Below are 22,460 nucleotides of genomic sequence, written 5' to 3' on the forward strand. Positions count from 1 at the left end.
TCAGGGTGAGGGTCAGGGTGAGGGTCAGGGTGAGGGTCAGGGTGAGGGTCAGGGTGAGGGTCAGTGTGGGCAGATTTTGTATTCATGAGCACAGACAAATGTATATACATATACAATACACAATGTGAACCCAGCCCTAGAGAACTGGCTGCTCCCTGTTTCTACTCAACTTGAGGACAATTAAAGCTAAACACCTTGGAGGAAGTTATCCAGTCTCCAAGTTTGCTAATTCCATTTCTAAAATAGCTCTAAAGTCTTCACTTGCTCATGGCAGGGATAATTAAAACTAATGAAGTGAATTTAGGGGCGCACATCAGAGACTGAGCCTGGAGAATCTGCCGGTGATTACAGACATTCTGCAGATTCTTTGAAGGTAATTGTCAAGCGACCCATCTTCATTTGTATTCATGGAGACGGGGCCATTTTCAGAGTAAACATTTCAGAGGCACCATCACATGACACATTGAAGAATTGAGAATTCTACATTACACTTTAAGAGTACTAGGGCTTTGCCCACTGGTTACAAATGACTAACATTTGTATTATGTGAATAATGAGTTAAAGAGATTAGAATACAGAGAGAGGAAGGGCAAAAGCCTTAGAATCTCCTCATCTGTATGTTGTTAAGGTATAAATATTTACTGAGCACTTACATACTAGACACCAGATTGCACTCAAAGTTCGGAAGATAGATAAACAAAACAGGCTAGGTCTCTCTTCTTAGGGCTTTCTAGCCTAGCTGAGAGAAACTCAAACATGAAAAATATAACTTGGTGGTATAAACATTGCAAGGATAAAAATAGGAGATAGGTCAGAGGGAACCTGTTGCCAAATCCTCTCAGCTCTTGAATGTTTTAAATGACAAGAAGAAGACGTCAGGGTTTCTACTGCTGTGGAGAGAAACCGTGACCATAGCAACTCTTATAAAAAAAAACATTTAATTGGGGCTGACTTACAGTTCAGAGGGTCAGTCCATTATCATCATGGTGGGGAGCATGGCAGCATGCAGGCAGACATCATACTGGAGAAGTAGCCAGAAGTTCTACATGTAGATTTACAGGCAGCAGGAAGATAGAGTAACACTGGGCCTGGCTTGAGCTTCTGAAATCTCAAAGCCCACCCCTAGTGAAACACTTCCTCCAACAAGGAGGAGTGTCACCTCCTAATTGTGACACTCACTATGGGCCAATGGGGGCCATTTTCATTCAAACCACCACAAAGGCAGATATCTGAAAACTAAAAGGGGTCAGAGGATAAAGAATTGATGGGGCTGAAGGTTCACATGGCTGGGGCAGAGTGAATGTGCCTGAGTACACAGGTCAAAGTTAGGGGTGGAATAAAAGGGTTGCAGATTGTGTTATACGTATGAAAAGAGGAAGAGTGGAAAGATAGCTCAGAGTAACTCCAGCTCCATGGAATCTAGTACCTCATCCTGGAATCTGACACCCATGTACATGTGGCATACACTCATGCACACACAAACTCATACACATAAATAAGAATACTAAAAAAAGTCATTAGAAGCCTCTGATTGGGGAACACATCATCTGCCTTGCTCTTAGATGCTTTTTGGTATTGAGGTAGGGATAACCTGTTGGGGAATGAGAGTAAACCAGGAGGAACCTGGAGGAGGCTCCAGCACTAACCATTGGCTGAACCACCATGTTGAGTGAGAAGAGGGAAAACACAAAGAGAATCCATTAGTGGTTTCAAGGTGAAGCTTGATGAGCAGAAAGAGGAAACCCTAGCTGGGCACAGGAGGTGGTAGACAAGGGGCTGTTCAGTGAGTTCTTCAAGCTATGGGTTTGAGTGGCCAAGAGGTGGTTGTGCTAAGCAATGGGTTAGAGAGCCACGGTGAGAGAGAAGATTGGGTGTGGTTAGGACTACTGTGATGACTCCTCAGTCTTAGCATGGGTTGCTGATGTGATGGGAAAAGGTGATGAAGAGAAGGCACATCCCCGTGTGAATTAAGAGATTGAAAGATGCTGGGAAGAAATTGGACCTCTGCTTATCTTCACACTGTAGGACCCAGGGCAGACTCTCAAGTTGTGTCCTCAAAAGCTACTGAACTCTAGTTCAAAGCCTGGCTGGCTGCTTCATCTTACAGAGCTGCCTTCATTATCTTAGGCTTGGCATTTACTGGGTGCAGAATTCTTAGGAAGCCACCCCAGCTTTAGTTTTCCCCATATTGAAAAGGGTATCAGATGAAGTCTTGCCACGTGGTGTCACTGAGATAACAGCTAGCCTTATGGAGCACCTGCCCACTATATATGTGATTACATCTTTAGTGTAACTCCACAAAGGAATGACTATTATGGCCCCATTCTATGGATGAAAAAACAGAGGAGTAGAGAAAAGTGTTGTATTGCAGTTTACTCTGAGCTGAAATATTCCATCCTGGAAGAAACTTGAGAAATGTGGGAAGTCTAAACTTTGCACGCCCAGGAAGCTGAAACTTCCAGGATTCACGAGGTCTGGCGCCGTGGTTAGAGACACAGCAACGGCTTCTAAGGGAGGAGATCGACTTGCTGAGCAGTCTGCAAGTTGTGCAGAGAGTTCCAGGGTGTCAGCTTTCCAGAATTGCTGCCCTTGGTGGGGAGAGCTTTTGTTGCTGTGGTTGCCTTTGAGTCGTTTGCATTCCTGTTAAGGAGCCACAGTAGGCCTAGTCTGGTCATCAAGTCCTTGTCACTGTGGGGAGCCATAGTAGGCCTAGTTGGGTCACCAGGTCGAACTTCCCTGTCATTGTTGCTTTGTTCTGTCATCATTTCCTATCAGCCTCGAGGAGACATTTGTTTAATGTGTTCCCAGAAATAGTGAACAGAAGTTAGATGAAGCATCCAAAGCTCCACCTCTAGGGGCCAGGAGAGAAGAAATAACTTGTCCAGATTCACATTCCTTGTGAGCCACACAGGTGACACTTTGACTTCAGAAACTGAAACCTGGCTGCTTCTCACCACAGGCCTTTTTCCTGTTCTCAAGCCCCACGTACAGTACCAGATTATGATGTCACTTCCATGTCGACTCTACTTTCTCAAGGCAAGAGCGGTGATTTAGCCTTAGCTGTGCTGTGCTGCTCATGCCCACAAGCAGATGTGCAGGGGATGTTGTCCAAGGGAGAACAATAGCAAGACAGCTGGATGGGGTTCCTTTGTCTGCACGCAGTCTTCTGGAGGAGTACTTGCTCTATGCTTGGTAGGAGACATCTTTCCCCAAATTCGACAAGCCCTATGAGCGTACAGAGGGGAGACAGACATGGGAGTTCACATTTCAGCATCTTCTAGCCCTGAGCTTCTGTCTCAGCAAAGAAAATGTCTCATCAAAATGGGAATTAAAGCAATAAGTTGTATTTGGCACCAGCCAAGTGCCCACACAGGAGCTAAACATAGAAAAAGGGAGGAGAAGACCATGAGACAGAACAGGAAACTTTTCCTAATTCATTCTCTTGCCAGCATGCAAGACAGCAAGCATGTCATGGGTAGGACAATTAAATTGAAATATGGCCCAGTTAAGCAGAAGCGCTGTTCCAGCAAGAAGGCCAGAGAAAACACTGACAACCCTTTGAGGGAGGTGGTGGGACAGGGTCCTCAAGGCAAGGTCTAACTATCTTAGCAGTGTCCATTTCAGAGCCGAAAACTGGCCTAAAAAATAAGTACTGGGTCTTTAGGCTCTAGCAGGATGAGTATTTAATAATGAGAGGAACAGACAGGAGTGACTTATAATAGCCTTGTAATCCATGTGTGCCCTGAGACCAAACATCATTTCACAAAATGAAGGAATGTGTCTGACTGCACCTCTAATTGTGGGAAGAAAATGCCCATGAGGACTGAGCTCATGGAAAGAGGTTTCAGGGCAGCTAGATGGTGACACTGAATGTCCCCTTTCCCCACAGCTCCTGAGAGCTCTCCAGTACTTCAATAAGGAGGACGCGTAGTCTTAGGTGGAAAGGACCTGTCTGAGTGGTGAATCATTTTTGGTCCTTGAAGATATGGGACTGTAGAGCCAATGATGAGGTGGCACGGAGTTTAGGAGCTACAGCTGCTTCTTACAATGAAAAGACTAGCAGCCATTCTGAGGGTTGTTTGAGGAAGCTCAGCCAGGGTGCACTCTCCGTGTTTTGTAATCATATCTATTGCTATGAACTCCAAACTCCCAAGACAGTATTACCCTTCTTCTCACCTTCCTAAACTCCTGCAGGAGTTGGCTGTGGGAGGGCAGAGAGGAATAAGGATGATCTTACATAACGCCTTGGTGGCCCTGAGTCATTTGGGTATTAGATATTGTTTCCTGTTACTGTGATAAAATACCACCCCAAAAACAATTTAGGGGAGAAAGGGCTTATTCTGACTCATGGCTTGGGATTGTAGTCCACTGGGGCAAGACGTCAAGGCAGCTGGAGTTTGTGACTTCATCCACAGCCAGGAAATAGAAGGAGGTGAGTGCCGGTGGTTTTCATCTGGATCTCGCCTTTTTACTCAGTCCAGGACCCCCGCCCATGGCATGGTGCCACCCACAGTTAAGGTGAGTCTTCATATCTCCATCAGATTAACCTAGAGAATCCCTATAGCCACAACCAGAGGCTTGCCTTTTTGGTCATTGTAGATTCTGTCAAGTTGACAATTGATTCACCATCACAAAGGTGAACTGTGAATGCCTCCTTTTGGCTTTCTTCCCTCATCTCTTTTGCTCCACTTTGAGACTTGTTTTCAGGTAGTCCAGGTTGGCCTTCAGTTAGCTATGTAGCATAGGATGGCCTAGGGATTCTGGTCTTCCTGCTTCCATGTTCCAAGTAATTGGAATTATGGAAATGCACCACCACATCTGGTTTTTGTGGTGTTAGGGATCAAACCCAGCTTTGCACAAATTAGCCACATACTCTCCCACCCAAGCTCTGTCCCTCACCTTATCCCTGATGCTCTAGAACAGGAGTGTATCCTAGGATATTATTACAACTTGGCTCAAATTTCATTCAGTACAAAAATTTTTAATGATAATTTTCAGTTTTTAAAAAATTTTTATTAAAAAGCAGGGTGTCATTTCTTTCTTGTTAGTACATATTACTTGTATGAGATCAGAGGATTCATTGTGACATTTTCCAACCTGCATGTAATGGCTCATGACCAACTCTCCTCACCTGCTCCCTTTGCTTTTCCATTCCCTAATAGTCCCTTTTGTTTTTCCTTTTTAGATTTTGCTTAAGAGAGGAAATATGCAGTCCTTCTAAGTCCAAATGATTGCATAATGATCTTCAGTTTTATCCTGCAACTGGCATAATTCATTCTTTGTCATTGAAGAATAAATAATCCAATTGTGGGTGTGTGGATGTGCATGCATGCATGCATGTGCATACATGTATGTATGCATGTATGATTTTTTCTTTGTCCATTCTGTAGATGAACATCTAGTTCAATCCTATTTCTGGGCCATTGAGCTATCACAGTGCAGTGATAAACGTGTATACGGATATGCATGCTGGCTTTGATTCCTTTGTATATGGGCCAGGAGTTATAGAGTTGAATGGTGGATCTGTTTCATTTCTGAGGACCTGTCGTACTGACTTCCATAGTGGCTGTACTAGTTTACATCCCACTGGTGGGTATATGTGCCCTTCTTCCTCTGAGTCTGATTTTATTATATTTTACAGACAGGGATCTTTTCAGGGTTCCAGCTGAAGTAGATGTTCTAATTCTTCTTGATTACCTCTAAGGCAGGAATCCTTAACCAGAAATGATTGCAGTTCCCAACCTTGGGGGACATGTGAAGATACCTGGGGACATCTTATGTTGTCATGACTCAAGGAGGATTGCTGCCAGCATCATGAGGAAGTATGTGTGGGTGGTCCTGCATAGCAAAGACTCACTCAGCCCTGAGTTTCGATAATGCCAAAGTTTAGAGATGGAGAACTCATTATATGCCTCAATATAGCACCACAGACAATCTGTTTTCAGTTTGTCCTAGGTAGTGTATATAAAAACGGCAGCTGCAGAAGAGGTGGGAAGATGGCTTTGGTACAAACTTAGATGGAGAAAGTGAAGGCTGTTCCATTATGCATATTGGCAATGAGAATGGAGACTTACTATGGAGGGCCACTGGGAGATCAGAACATGACTGCCTAACTTTACTTCCCGTGGCAATATCTGAACGTCATTCAATCTATGGGACCAGAAGCCAGTACCACCAGCACCAATGGAAAGGATGTTAGGATGAAGTAAGCAGATGTAGAGAGGTGCAGCATCCTTAAGAATGAGTGCTGAGAGACATACAACTACAGTTACATCACCTCAAAGCAGGGCAAGGGGTGGGCAGTGTAGATGAGTGTATGGTCATTTGATTTGATAGGTGTTGTGTCTGGTATTCCTTCTCTCTCAGATGCCATCTTTAGGTAATTATAAAACCATTATCAGGATGAGATCTCTCTTTAACTGTTGGTGGGGAGGGAGTCTCCAGCAAGTCAGAAGAAAAAGACAGAGCTGCCTTAGTGTGACACTGACAACCATGAGGTCAGAGAGAAACCAGGATGAGTGAGAAAATCATGTGCCCTGAAAAAGACTGTGTTACAAATTAGCTTTGGCCCATGTGCTCCATAATGCAATTACATAATTTATTACAATGTTTTGAATATTATGTGTGTGTGTATGTGTGTAACTAATATATAAAAATAAAAGTTAAAAAGACAATGATGAATATTTTCACGCACCCCAATAAATTGCTCTGCCTAGCTTTGAGTGCCATTATGCATTTGAATGAGAGGTGAGCAGTCACACGGGTGATGCATGTGATACTCAGCAAGACCCTGTTTAAAGAAGGCCCAGGCAGAGGGGGAAACAAGACAGACTAGAAGAGGGTCAGAGAGAGAGAGGCCAGAGGAGAGTAGGCCTGCACCGGTTCCCTGAGCACACCCTGCTTACATTTTGGGACACTTTCACACTTTCCCCGCTCACTGCCCCTATGGTGTGGTCAGCATAGATGGCATATTGTTTTCTGTATCTAACAACTGTGAGCACCCTTGCATACCAGGTAAGACAGGAGACTCTGTAATGTAGACTTGAGCTTGCATACAGCTCTCTCTGACTCTTTTTGGTTTGTTCTTGTCAAAGGCTTCTAGAACTGTCTGCCACACCTGCTATTAAGCAGGACACTCCAAAAGCAGTAGTGTGGACTCCTGTTTTCCATGTGAACTTGTGTTTTCAAATGAATATGCATATCTTTTTAGTGTTTCCAGGAGATATAAGGGTAGAATTCCAGAAAATGACTTTCTAAAGATCGCGTGGTTCAATACAGGCCTCTTGAATGAAGAGCAGAGAGGGTGTTCTGGGTAGTTTTATGTCAGCTTGACACAAATAGAAGTCATCTGAGAGGAGAAGACTCAGTTGAGAAGATGTTTCCAGAAGCCAGCTGTAGTTAAAACTAGAGAGCATTTTCTTAATTAGTGATTGATGGGGGATGACCCAGCTCACTGTGGGTGGGGCCATCCGTGGGCTGGTGGTCCTGGGTTTTAGTAGAAAGCTGGTTGAGCAAAGCATGGGAACAAGCCAGTAAGCAGCATCCCTCCATGTCCTCTGCATCAGCTCCTGCCTCCAGGTTCCTGCCTTGTTCGAGTTCCTTCCTCATTTCCTTTTATCATAAATAGCAACGTGGAAGTGTAAGCCAAGTTAACACTTTCCTCCCTGGGTTGCTTTGGCCATAGTATTCCATCACAGTGATAGCAACCCTGACCAGGACAGAGGGCAAGAGATTTGATGAAGGTCCTGCTTTCCATGCTAGTGAATCCCTAACTCCAGGACCTTAGGACGTGGCGTTTAGAGGTAAGATTTTTGCAGAAGTGTGTAAGTTCTGATTAAGGCCATCAGGGTGGACCATAATCCAGTGTGGCTCATATCCTCATGAAAAGAGGAGCTTTTGACTCCTCTTTCTATGCAGTTCCTGCATCATGGGTGTGTACACATGGAGGAGATTGCCAAGGAAGTGAGAAAGTGGCCAGCTATCTGTAAGCCACAGAGATATGCTTCAGAATAAGCCCAACCCCGCCAGCCTATCAATCTTGAATGTCCGGCCTCATGAACCCTGAGAAAACCAATCCCTGTTGATTAAACCACCCAGTCTCTGGTAGTTTATTATGATTCCCTCCCCCCCCCAAAAAAAAAACTATAGCAGGCTCCTTCACTTCTTATAGTAGTAATGACAACAGTTAATATCTATTTCCAGATGAATTTCTCAATTAACCCCTATAAAACTATATGATGTAGGTACAATTCTTGGCTTCATTTTGCACATGAGTGGGCCGAGGCTAATCGAATTAGGGTAGAGTTGAGTTCGCTAGTGTTCTAAAGCCATGCCCTTATTATAATGGGATTCTAGAGCTCTGACTGGTTCTGGGTGCCCTGTAGAGCTCAGAATAGACATTTGGTGCCACGAGTCTCTTCCTGTCTTATCAGTAGAGGAGAGAAGAAAAGGAAGTCAGTGTATGGAGCTAGTGACACTGACAAACTGCTTCTTGTAGTGTCTGCATTACAGGTCCTACTTTACTGTTTGTTGCCCATTTACCCACCCCTGAGGCAGCCTGTGTGGTCTACTTCCTAGAACAGCAGTGGCTTTCTAAGGTGGTGATTTCCTTACAGTTTAGAAGGTTACAATAAGAGGCATTGTAGATCAAAATGCATATAAAGCTGTAACTGCCTATAAAGTTGAGAAGTTCACAGGGGAAAGGACAATGGTATCTTAGGGATGTTCCTTAGGGAGGAGCCTGCTGGAGGGAGACCTGCCGTGTTGTTTTCTGCATAGCCCTGTCGTTCTTCTTGCTATCCGGTCTTGCCCCTGCTGTAAACCCTCTCATGCACTTTCCCTGTGTTCCGAACCTTTCTGTTTAACTCTATAATTTAACCATAACATTGCCATATGCTACTTTTTGTCTTCCAGGAAATGGAGGGAATCCAGATTGGATGCTGCTCCACAGTGACTTTCTGTTGTGCAGGAGGAGAAAAGGGTGGTAGAGGGAAGCCAGATTCAGCTGAAGTGTGGGTCCTCTGTCTCGTCCCTGCCAACTGCCTCCTCTTGAACCTTTAGTCATTTCCACGAACATTTTAGCTTCTGCTGTGTACTAGGCAGGAGGCTGGGCTGGCCGTGAACCCAGAGATGTGCTTGCGTTTATGCTCCTGGGCCTTTGGTCTGGGGACATCTTAGTTTTCAGATCCTTCAAATCCTAAGCCAGCTTCTTTCCTCAAATGAGAGAAGGGCGAATAGACAACAGGCTGGTTTATTGGATGTTTTCCTTCATTTCCGACTCTGACAGTCGTCCTTCACTCTGATGGGGAGTCTACACAATGGTGATGAATTTATTCATTTTGACTGTTTGTGAAGCTCTCTAATTAGTTCTTTATAGATTTCCATCTTTATAAAATTCTTTATAGAATTTTATAAATTTGTTTTGAGTTAAAATTGTGCATTCAGAGGAATTGCCTTGGGATCCTCTGCTTCCTTGGAACCCCATACTCTGCACTGATAGCTCCTGACCTCCTGTTCACCAAGCAAGTAGCGCCATTTGCCTCATAGTGACGCACCAGCAGTGGTTACCATGGAGTGAGACAGCAGCGCATGCACTGTCTCTGTCCTCATCGAGCCCCTGGGCCATCTCCTAAGTAACCTGGCAGGAGATCCCCAAACAGTTCTATGCTCTCTGCTCCACAAATTATGTTTGTGTGTTGCTTGACATCAACAGCTTTGTGTGGCTAAACAAATTTAGGGAAGGAGCTACAGGATATCTCCGTCCAGAGAGACAAAAAAAAACAAATAAACAAACAAAAAGGGTAGAGAGAGGATGAAGGGGAGAGCAGGGGATGACATGCACACTCACACATGGACACATACACATGCACATGCACACGCACACACACACGCGCACACAGGCACACACACATGGACACACACATATGCACATGCACATGCACACTCACACATGGACACATACACATGCACATGCACACACACACACACACGCGCGCACACACGCACATGTGCACACACACTCACACACACATACTCACACTCACACACACACATGCACACACATACTCACACACATACTCACACACTCACACACTCACACACACACGCACACACAGGCACACACACATGGACACACACATATGCACAAGCACATGCACACTCACACATGGACACATACACACGCGCACACATGCACATGTGCACAGACACACACACACTCACACACACACGCACACACACATGCACACACATACTCACACACATACTCACACACACACACACGCACAATGCACGCACACACACGCACACACAGGCACACACACATGGGCACACACATATGCACATGCACATGCACACTCACACGCGCACACGCACACAGAATAAAACAGAGGCAAAGAGACCCAGAGCACACTGCTGTGAAGAAAACAATGTCTCCCGGAAGACTGAAATATCTGGGGAGACAGCAGCTGGGGCTGTGTGACTCTGCGTGTCAGCCATTTCTCCCCTTACTTCCTGCTCTCATTCTCAGGTGGGAGTATTACAAGAGGCTATGTTACTTGGAGCAGGAGTCACAGTTCTTTTTCCATAGCACATGCCTTTCCCCCTGATGTGAGAAGGGCAGCTTGGCATCTTAGTGTGAGCTAGGCAAAGGAAGGGGAGGTGGAAAAGAAGGTTAAGGCCATGGGAGATCTTTTGCCCTTCACATAAGCCACTGGAGTTGTACATGTTTGGGGGGCTTTTCTGCTGGCTTATAACTAGACAATCCAATGGAGAGTGATACATGCCTGGGAACCTAGAAAGGCATCTGTTTTCCATATGACCACTCATTTAGGCCTTAAAGTTGGTCTGTGTCATTGGGGCACCATCTTTGTTAGTGGACAAGAGAAGTGTGGTGTAGAGAGGGGAATTACCCTGAGTTTACTTGGCTTGTAGGACATAAGAAGGGGTTAGAATTGATCAGCTTGCATCAAGAGCCCTTTTTCTTGGGCTCCCACTGAGACACTGGGCAGCATAGCTGTCCACCATGGGAGTAGGTCACATACTCACAGTTTCAGTAAAGGAATGAGTTAAAGTAGATGAGACCAGGTTCAAGCAAGCAAGGCCATATCTGCCTTGGCTTCACCCAGCAGTTTCTACTTCAGTCTGGCTGTGCCGAGCCTGTGATGTTGGCCACAAAAGCAAGGTATGGGTCTCATCACTCAATTTCACATTGATCGGAGCCAGAATCAATTAAAAGACTCTTTCATAGATTAGATTAATAGGGATCTGGAAACGACAAGAATATTGGTGACATCATTAGTGACTGGAGTCTAAGACTGCATAACTAAGCTATATTCATGGATGGCAGCACCTGAACGAAGAAAGGTGACATAGAAGTTAAAAGATTGGATTCTGGAGTCAGGCACTCCTGACCTTGAACTTTAAAATTCTGCCACTTGTTACTGCATAATCACTGGCAAATGATAACTCTTCCCACACGTGTCATTTATCTCAGATCTTTTCTTAGACAGTCATGCAAAACACAAAAACTATAACATGTTGGACACAGTCTTCACTGTTGAACACACAGGCAATGATGAAAGTCACAGAAAGACTGTCCTAAAGGTGAGGAAGGCTGCTTGGGGCTGGAGCTGTCAGAAAGGGCTTTCTGCATGAGGTGGCATTTGAGCTGTGGTAATTATCATTGCAGAGGACAGTACCTCTTTAACACTCTCCCCCCAACACTCACAAGTGTGCATGCACACACGTGTGCACTCACATGTACAGGCACACATATACTCATACACACACACACACACACACACACACACACACACACACACACCCTGGCCCACATTTACATTTTTATTGGCATACATTCATTGTATATAGTCCTAGATTTCATAAGGGCATTCTTATTGTACTTATTCCCTCCCATGGCACTTATGCATATATGATATTATGCACCAACATAAAATCAAGCATCCACAGAGGAGATGAAAATGTGTGATATTTGTTTTTCTGCCACCCTTTGAATGGTAATTATGGCCCAGCATGATGCTAAAGACTCCTCAGGTTCTCTCTTTCTCAGAGGCACCTAGCATTGTTTATCTTATTTTCTGCAAGTATAGCCCAAAGCCATTTCCAAGGTCAAGGCAACCTATTCAAGGTCACAGAGATAGCAAAGAGCAGAGTCAGCTCATATCTCCCTGACTGCATTCAGAAAAGGCACACATGCGCTACTTTTCCATCTAGGCTTCTCTAGGTGTGAAGTTGACTTGTAGTTTACTGTCTATGTTATGATTTAAAAGGCAATCTGTCTCCATCACTGATACATCTGCTGTTGGCATTCCAGTTTTGTTAACTTATTTGTGTCTTGTGGGGTCACAGAGGTCTCTCAGCATCTCTGCCCAGTAGTTCATGGTGTATGCATTTGTGCAAGTGCACCTATGTATCCTGATGCTAGGCTTTACTTTGGTACATTGGTCACTTCCATTACTCAGGGAGTTCAGGTCTCTGAATTATCAGAAGTGCATTCATGCCTATTGAAGCCTCGTTTAATTGACAACACAGAGCTCCTGCGACACTGAGGAAAGTTGTCCTGAGCCTAGCAACAAAAGGCTTCACAGGAGTCTCTCTGCATTCATTATTAAGATGTTTTCTGATGCTGCTTTTCAATAACAAAGGACAACTTGAGTCAGCCTGAGCGAGAAACAATTTGCTGGAAGGATGCAAGGACATCTACTAGACCCTAGGGAATGAGCCAGCTCTAAGCAAATGAAATCAAATTTAAAAATGGGCTGCTCTAGGGACCCAAATGGAAGGAGTTTATGATTTATTCATTTCGAGTTCTGCAATGGAATCCCTACAGCAGGGCTTCGCAGGCTTTTCCTCCAGAAGACAGGCTCTACCAGCATTGTTCCTGTACCCAGTCGCAGGCTTTTCCTGCAGGAGACAGGCTCTACCAGCATTGTTCCTGTATCCAGTCACCTGCTGCAGTCTACCTTACACCTGTTCAAAAGACCACAAACTAGCCAGGTCCAATTCAAAGTTGGTATTTTTAAACATGACTTATTATAGATTGGCATATGTACAGTCTATTGTGAGACTGTTTTGGTACATCATTTCTCCAAATAGATAAATAGGAAATCCAACCTTAATTTGTACGACCTAAGAAATCCTTTGATATAAATACTTTAATGAGTATTTGGGTTTTAAGATGTCAGTGTTATTAACATCTGATTTACAGAATAACTCCAATGCTGGTCCTCCCCCTTCTTCTTTTCCTCCCTTCACTTTGCTCACCCTTCTCATGCTGTGCTGTGTACAGATGGTGCCTAGGGGCTTCGAGTACACCGAGCAACTGTTTCACTGCTGAGCTACATGACTACGGCAACCCACTTAACTATTTTCTTAGTTTATAAGCTTGAAAGTTTTATGGAATACCTAAAACTTAGGTTTATTTTCTATAAAATAAAACAATAGTTAAACAAACAAAAAGATGTGTAGTAAGAACTGAGTGAATCCATAGTGTCTAGTCCATGAGAAGCAGGTTGGACCTGAGAGCTGGTTTCCACATTGCTCTGCCCTGCCCATCTGTAGGTCACTGTTTTCTGGGTCCTTGACATCCTGCACAATAGAATGACCTTGGTGGCCTTCTTGGTTCTTGGCTTTTGGACTTGGACTGAACTTCATCATGGTTTTTCCTTGTTGTCCAGCATGATAATAGGAGATCATGGGTTTCTTAACCTTCATGTGTGGGTCTGCTCCCCTAATAAATATTGTATTAGGTATCTCTTTATCCTGTTCTTTCTTCCTTCTGGATCATCCCACCTACATAGGGGAAGAGGACATACTTTTCAGGATTAGCTTGGTGATGGCCAAGGGATTTATGAGCTTGGCTTTTCCACATGACCTTTTTAGATAGCAACTCTTTGCTTTCCTCACATTTTATTCATCATTTTCCCTTAGGCCACTCATAGTGTTAGGTGAGCCTGCAGGGGAGTCCATTTGGGCATTGTAATATGATGTGCTTATCTACAATGTTCATGCCCAAAAACTTCACAATTGAGTTAAAAAACATCACCAAAAAATGTCATAATAACTTAAATATATTTATGAGTTTGTGCTAGGATGTATCCACAGCCATTTCTAACTTTACGTGGCCACATGTTGGACATACCTACTAAAAATTATGACTCCATACACGGCTCGAATCCAGATATGCCGCCCCCACTTTTTCTGTACTCCAGCATAGAGAGCTATGGCACATCTTCTGCCAAAGTTCTCTGAAAGGATTTTTTAGGAATTAGTGGTTATAAACCAGAAAAGATGAGTCTAAGTTAACTTGAGATATTGTGGTTTGTGGGTGAAGAGTTTTTTCAGCCCCCAATGTTTAATACACTTTCTTCTTGCTGACCAGTCCTCACAATGGTTCCCTAGAATGTGAAAGCACTTGGATAAACTGGTTCATAGGACCACCAAGATTCCATACTGGGTTCCTGGAGACAACTGTGGTATGCTAAGGGATGATTTTAAGTTAGGGTCACTCAGACTTCAGAGCTACTCCCCAAACAAGCACAGCATGGGTTATTCCCAGCAATTGCGTCTTTCCTCCATCACCCACAGAGTACAACACTTTGTCTAGTGAATGCTGATTTTCTGGGGATAGGAAGACTTCCAGCATTTGAAGATGATATTTGTATTCGTTAATATTCTGTTGCTTTAATAAAATACAAGACAAAGAACAACTTAAGGAAGAGAGTGTTTATTTTACTTATGATTCTAGAGGGATGGAGTTAACAATGGCGAGTAAGGCATTAAAACAGGAGAAGGAAGCAGAGAGAACAGGGAGTAGGTGAAGCTAAAACCCTTGAATCCCATCCCCAGTTATGCACTTCCTCTAGCAAAGTTCCACCTCTGTAACCTCAAACAGCATACCATCACACCCCCGGGATTAAGTGTTCAAATACTTGCAGCTGTAGGGGACATTTCTCATTCAAATCACCATTGTCCATGAGTTACTTTTCCTTCTAAGGCCAAATGCTTGACAGGTTGCACCTTGAGGGAGCAAGGGCTTATTGTGGCTCACAGTTCGAGGGCATATAGTCCCTTATGGTGGGAATGCTGTGAAAAAGGCAGCTTCAAAGAGGCAGAAGTGCAGAGCCTTGTTCACACCTCTGCTTGAGAGGCTGATTGGACAGAAGTCTCGTCCCTGGTGACCCACTTCTTCCGGCCCATTTCCATCTCTCAAAAGCTCTATACCCTCCCAGCTCCATCAGCTGGGAGATCAACTGTTCATGCAGGTCAGACTGTGGGGGACAAGATCAAACCACAACAGATATTACAACACAATATTGCATAACACAATACAGTACAATGAAACAGTGCAACAAAACTTTTTTTCACAGACCTAAATGCAACCAAAGTCTTAATAGGTTTGCAAAATACTCCAAGCAGAAAGGACACTTAATGCCACTAGTATTACAACATCGTAAGGCAATGGAAAAAACCCTGGATTAAGATTTAAAGGATTCTAATGTGTAACTAGAAAATTAGGTGGTTTTCTAATTCCCAGTGGGGAATATTTGTCAAATGTTTCCAGCTAGGCTAGGAAGCTTCACTTTTATTTTATTCCTTTTTGTCTAATTACAAGAGGCCCATGAGATTAACATCTCCATCTCCACCTTGCAGACAAGGAAAATGAGGCACAGGAGATTTAAATAATTTCTCAGTGACATTTAGCTAACACATGGCTAAGCACAACTTGGACCCACCATTGTCACTCTGACTCCAAAATCTGATTTCTTTCCTATCAACTTAGCTGCTTCTCTGTAATTTATACATTAGTCAGTTCTAGGGCCTTCTTTAGCTTTTTCCAATGAAGACCTAGTAGCAGAATCTATAGGTAAGAGAATTATGGACCTTCTGTATACAGAGCTGTAGTGTTTTGAAGTGAATGAATGTCTAGAGAGGATTTAGAAACAATGATTTACAGCCAATTTGCAAGGCTAAGAATGTCTGTTGGCCTTCCAGTAGCTGTCTATCCTGTTGTCAAATCCAGGTTTTTTTAGAAGTATTCTTCTTAGAAAAGCCTTTCATTTCCAGAATGCAAGCTGAAAAAAAAATAAACAAGTTACCCAGAATGTATTTATACCCAACATTTAGACATGGCTAAATAGCTCATTTGGGTGTCTGATAGAACTCTGGGGTACACTCGTGTGCCAGAGAGGATGCCTCACTGGGACTAGGTGAAATCACTCATCTTTAGTTTTTCTGGCTGGTGACTGAGGCTGCAGAGAAAGGAGGAAGGGACCATTGCTCACCCAGGAGCATCACAGTCATGAGGTGTGGAATGTCCGTGCTAATTATGTCAGGGCTGCATGTCCTGCACAGCCCAGTGAGGTAGAACTGATGCTGCCTCTGCTGGCCTGCAGCTACATGACTAGTTGATGTATGTCCTGCAGTGTGTCTCTGGAGGGGAAATCTGAAAACCATGCACTAGCCAGATACAGCACCTTGCTGCTAATATTTATTCTTGACTCGTTCATTAGATACCATGAGCCTGAAGAAAGAGGGAATTCCCACACCATCTTCTCCTAAAAAAATACAACATTTGGTTCTTAGGGAAGTGGCACAGTAATATCAGTGGTGAGTAATTTTAATTTTCTAGTTGCTATATATAAGGTTTACTGTGTTCAATTATGTAAGCAGAACAGGGAGATCCAAACTCAATGTGGATTTGTGTGTAGATATCAAACCCTAGGGATGGTGAGATGGACTGTCAACTTGAGACACTTTAAAATCTGCTGGAAGACTGGTGAGGTCCACGCTGGGTTGTCTGTGAGGGATTTCCAGGGATTATTAGCTGAGGAGGGCAGACCCACCTTGAGTGGGAGGCACTTATCCAAAGGCTGGAGTCTGGACAGAATAAAAGGGAAAAAGAAGCAAACAGTTCAGTGCCAACCATTTTCTCTGCTTCTTGGCTGCCATGATGTGAACAGTTCAGCTCCATCATGCCTGCCCAGTGATGGGCTGAGACCCTTGAAACTACAAGCAAAGTAATTCTTCCCTTTAAGAAGTTCACAGGAATTTTGGCTGCTCTGATGAAAAGGTGATTAATACAGATGGGAAGTGGTCTGGTCCATGCCTTGTCTGGTCTCACTCCATGTCTGGAACCTTGAGATTTACTGGGCTTTGCTTGTAAATAGCACTATGTGGTTCTAGACTGGCCTGTAACCACCATCACCATACGACACAAAGAAACCTGTTCGTACTAGCTTTAAGGAAACAACTATGGGCCTGGAGAGATGGCTCAGTGGACAAGACTGCTAACTACACAAACATGAGGTCCTGAGTTTGAATCTGCAACATTTATATAAAAAACTGGGAGTGGTCAAATAAAAGCTCAAGTGTTATGGGTGGTGGAGACAGGACTGCAGGCCTGATGCACTGCCAGCCTAGTTCCAGGCTCAGGGAAGGAGACTGCCTCAAGAGACTAAGAGAGAAAGCGATAAAACTGGATACTCGGCTTCCTCCGCTGGTGCCTTTGTGAGCAGACACACACATACACACACACACACACACACATTTATATGCACATGCAACACACACACACACACACACACACACACACACACACACACACACACACACCACTAACCATTGTTAAATGGTGAAGATGCTTGTCAGCCATTCAACAGTTGTTAGCTTCTTTCCAGTTAGCCATAGTGAGAAATGTTCCTGCATTTATTTATAGCATGGGAATTTGAAAATGATACAAATTAAAGCTTTTAAATCTCCTCTGGAGAGATGGCTAACCAGCACATCCCACTGCAGAATCATCATTCACTGTCCATACTATGGCTTTAAGATGGCTCAGTGGCAAAGGATCTTGGAATCAAGACTCACAACCTGAGTACAGCCTCTGGGATCTGTGTGGTGGAGACACAGAACAGACTTCTCCAATTTGTCTTCTGACTTACAGGTGTGCAGCATGGCATATGTATACCCTCACATGCAAAGATAGGCAGACAGACACATATGGAAATTTAAAAATGTAGTGAAAAAGGATGTGAGCTCCAGAATGAGACTCAAGTGAGTGAGACATTTGGCTTTGGGATAACTTAATAATAATATAACCTTGGACAAAGTATTTAAGCTCCCTGAATATCAGCTCTCCAGTTACAAAGACGGAATGGTCCAGAAAGAGCTCTGTAGTTATTTCTGCATGCCAGGCACAATGGGTCTTGAGGAATGCTCACAGAACAACTAACTCTTACATGACGGCTGCCATGTTGAGAAGAGATCAGAGATCACACTCAGTGACATCAGGGGCAGAGCAACAATTGGTTAATAACGTCTGTCATGAATGTGGGGCAGGAAGCTGTGGTACTGCAAGAATGGGAACAGCATGGGCAATGACAGCTAACACCAGGCAAACCTTGATAACACGCCAGGTGCTCTTCACAGTGATCTGCTCTATGTAAGAACAACTCGGCTCATTTCACTGCTTAGGCAGTGTTTCTCAGCTGGGGTGATGTCCCAAACCAAAGCTATTTGGTAAAGTCTGGAGACTCTTTTGGTTGTCAAGACAGGTACGTGTGGATAGGTAGTGTTGGCACTGCCGATCTGGTGAACATCCTACAGTGCAGAGGACAGATGTCTTCATGCACAATCCCCAAATTATCTGGCTGAACTTGCTGATGGTGCCAAGGTTGAGAAAACCTGCAAGAATAACTATTATCAGCCTGTGATATTGCTGAGTGTGAGGAACAGAGAAGCCTAGGTCATTAGGAAGCAGTTGCTGGGATTGGAGTCCGACCTAAAGCTTCTTCTTCAGCAGAGTGGGGCTTGGGGGGTGTGTGTGACCAGGAGCTTGGAGCAGCTGTGCAGGTTGCAGTCACAGGGTGGGGGTGGGGGTGGGGTTTGCTCTCTTCTTTCACTTTGTGAATGCTGAATGTTGTAAATGTCCCCCTTCCTCAGGCTGCCTCCTCCAGATCCCTGCTGTGAAAGTTCAGTTCTCTCTCACATTTCCTCTGGTCTCAGAGTCCTTCCACCTGCTCCCTGCTTGCTGTAGCTGCCCGGCGATGGCAGGTGATGGCTCCTGAGTGTGATTTGCTCTGACATAGCACTGCTGCCAGGGTTGCCTGGGAAATTGAAGCTGGGAGGTGCCGCTGCTTCTTGAGTACAAAATACCAGCTTTGCACCTCTCCCCAGGGAGAGCAGCACTGGGGATGGCTCTGGAGAGTCTGTAAAATAGCAGTGCCCAAGAGTCGCTCTTTGTGGCATCTGGTGCTCTGTGTGTCAGTAGCTGCCAAGTGCAGAAGAGCCCACTCACCTGGAGCCTTGGGGAGCAGACAGCAATAGCTAGCATTTTTGTGTGGTGGGGCTGCATCTGAGCTCTGAGTCTTGGATCTGTCTCATGCTTCTAAGTGATCAGGGTTACTGTTTTGAATATGAACAGAGGAGGAAGAATGGTGAAAATTCAGACTGGGAGCTCCACCTCTCTGAACTACACTCTTGCGAACATACTACAGGAGAAGTGGTGAGCGTTGCAACTTGTTACATATAGGCATGGACACAGATACTGCTAAGACCTAAGAAGGTAAAGTACGTCCTTATTTATGAATCCAACTATTATGCTGACACAGATTCAGGGATCAAAGCCAGGTTCATCAGAGAAGAGTGCCTGATTGATTAGTTATGGGTATGATTGCTATGGATACAGGCATGTGAAGACAAGCATGTACATCTGGTGTTCATGCCCAGACTTAGTAGCTTCGGAAGTATATCTTAGAAAAATGTAAAGAAAGTTCATTTTCTTTACATTCTGATTCCTAATGGCCCAATGGCCTGTGCTAGAGTTGGGGTTCAGCGTGTGGAGACAGTAGGCATTGGGACCAAGTGGTTAGGGATAATTCTCTCCCCAACTTGACGTGCTTCCAGCAGACCAGGTATCCTCTGATGAGGAAGGGATTAGTGAGGCCTGGAAGAGGGTTGTTATTAGCTGGTAAATTAAAGCCCCCTTTAGTTGGTGGTCATGGCATTGACTTCATCTGCATCCTCAGGCACTCTTTAGTCTTTAGGAATGAGCTTCTCATGCTCCCTCTGAGGACGCACAGGCTGCAGACTCAGGCCTAGCCAACTGGAGCATTGCATTTCTGATCACAGTGATAGGTTAATGGGGTGGTCACATGATCAACGTGAAGTTGAAGATTAAATGCTGGAATTTTTCTGAAATTCTTGAGAAAACAGTTCTTTCTGTTAGCCTGGCTGAACCCGGCACTACAGCAGCTCAGAGTTGCTGAGGCCATTTTTGTCAACATAGGGAAGATCTGACGATGAGGCCACAATGGAGTAAAGTGGAGGTGAAGGATGGCAGGAAGTGGTTCTCAGGAGCACCATTCAACAGCAGCCATGTCTGCAACTGATGACATGGAAATTTGTATGCAGTTTTTGTTATGTTCATAAAAAGAGAAAGGGCTATAAGAATATGTTCTATCTGGGTGTGGGGAAAGAGGTGCCTCAGCAGGCCCATGCCAAGGCATCCCTCCCCCCCCCAGAGACTAGACACATATCAGTATAGTACACAATAGAGTTTATTTAGGGCATGGGGAAGGGGTTAAGAGGATAGTAGAGGCAAAGAAAGGCAGAGAGAAGGAGAGTGTAGAGAAGTAGAGGCTGGCCATGGCCATATGGAGAGAGTGGGGAAGGGAATGGGGAGAGAAGGTGATCAAGGGGGCAAGAGGCAAGAGAGAGGCAAGATGGTAAGAGAGAGGAGGGGCCAAGTAACCCCTTTTATAGTAGACCAAGTCTACTTGTGGGGGTGGAGTTTAGACAGAATACCAACACTTTTCCCTTACCCAATTTATGATGAGTTGTTTTTCATTGAAGATGAACCAATAAAAGCCAATAGGAAAATGAAAGAAAAAGAAGATGGAATAATTCTAATATGCTAACCATGAGAATAACTTCATTCACTAGAGGTCCCATGGCTACCATGCCTCTTATTAAATGGCTCAGACCAGGAGATGTCACTGATATTAACTGCAGTGCGGACCATTCACCCACCACAGAAATCAAGAGTTAAAAGTTACTGTGGACTTCCTGGGGAGGCACTAATGCCCAAGTGGTGACTGACACCTGTACTCATGTACCTAGACCTAACACTGAAAGATACAGTTTACACATCTATGAAAGTCTCAAATCATTAAAAATTAATGTGTAGTTGGTGTGGAGGGCCACATTTGTAGTGACTGGACCTGGGAGACTTAGGCAGGAGGATTGCTATAAGTTTGTGTCCAGCCTGGACTACCTTGTAAGATTGGATCTCCTAAGTCAAACAACAGATACACAGATTCAGACAGACAGACAGACAGGCCCATGCTAGTGTGTGCGTGTACACACACACACACACACACACACACACACACACACACACACTATCTCATGCCCAAGGCACAACTAGATACATTAGCAAGCTTGGATTGATACCCAGCTTTGCCTGATTTTGATAGCTGTGATTTTAATTCCACGCCGACTGCTTGATCTCTCAGTAAACATACTAAAGTAAAGGGGAGGAAGGAGAGCAGAGGTTATTATAGCCAGGTCCTGTAGAGTGTACTCTATTCTTCCTGCAAAGTAAGAGCCAGGGTGCAGCATCTGCGAGGAGAAAAGAATAAGAGAGGGGGAAAAATCTGTAGGCAGGAAGTACAAAAGCTGATGCATGGGGCTCTTTCTGTAACTTATATTAAAATAATTGATCAAATGCATATTATCAGCTACTGGAATACATGGTGATAATGGTTGTCTATAGTTCACCATTTAATCTCAGGCCCCTAAGGAGAACTCTGAGGAAATCCAGGAAGGATATCATTGCATTTTGTTATACAAGCCATTCCTGGAGAAACTGAGGGGGAGGCAGGGCAGGTAGTCACATTTCAAACATGTCTTGATGTTGTTAGAAACCGTTCTCAGTGTGCCTGAGCAGTGGGGTAATCTCCCAGGCTACAGGCTGAGTCACGCACTGCTCTCTACTCAGGGAAAAGCCTGTTTCACAACCTGTCTTTAGATAGTTCCTGATGGTGAACATGCCACTCATAACTGAGCCCTACATCCCGGGCTTCAATACCGGCTGTCTTTTCTTCCCCTGAGAACCACACGAAGCATAAAGCACTGGTCTTAAACTGCACAGGAGGGCATGTTCCCAGCTTCAGAATGATCCACATTTTAAAATGTTTAACAATTAGGAAAGAGCTGGTTAAATGAACATCTTCTCCCTTCCTATTCCTGCATCTCTGCAGTTCAAACAGGCATGGCTGTTGCTGCTGAAGAGATGGCTGAGAGTTGGATGACAGTAGTGGTGACAGGGGCCACAGTGACAGGCAATGAATCCCATGGGGCCATTTGCATAGACCTGTGCTCTGTGTGCCTCCAATTTCCCTTACTTTTCTATCTTCACTGAACTGGCGTTACTCCTC

General features: G+C 44.4%; 1 protein-coding gene and 1 long non-coding RNA gene across 2 annotated transcripts in view; both read left to right on the forward strand.

The window, feature by feature from the left end:
* LOC116086221 overlaps positions 1-9,453 on the forward strand; it is a 22,448-nt gene extending 12,995 nt beyond the window's left edge. The window contains exon 5 of the mRNA XM_031364580.1: positions 8,914-9,453. Coding sequence (XP_031220440.1) covers positions 8,914-9,060 — 147 coding nt within the window. The 3' untranslated portion in view covers positions 9,061-9,453. The remainder of the gene's footprint in view (positions 1-8,913) is intronic.
* LOC116084958 lies at positions 4,438-5,467 on the forward strand. The gene is made up of 2 exons (XR_004116331.1): positions 4,438-4,518; positions 5,186-5,467. It is a non-coding gene; the product is annotated as an uncharacterized LOC116084958 (long non-coding RNA).
* Positions 9,454-22,460: the final 13,007 nt, after the last annotated feature.

The sequence above is a fragment of the Mastomys coucha genome, unplaced genomic scaffold, assembly GCF_008632895.1.
Source record: "Mastomys coucha isolate ucsf_1 unplaced genomic scaffold, UCSF_Mcou_1 pScaffold12, whole genome shotgun sequence".
Lineage (NCBI taxonomy): Eukaryota > Metazoa > Chordata > Mammalia > Rodentia > Muridae > Mastomys > Mastomys coucha.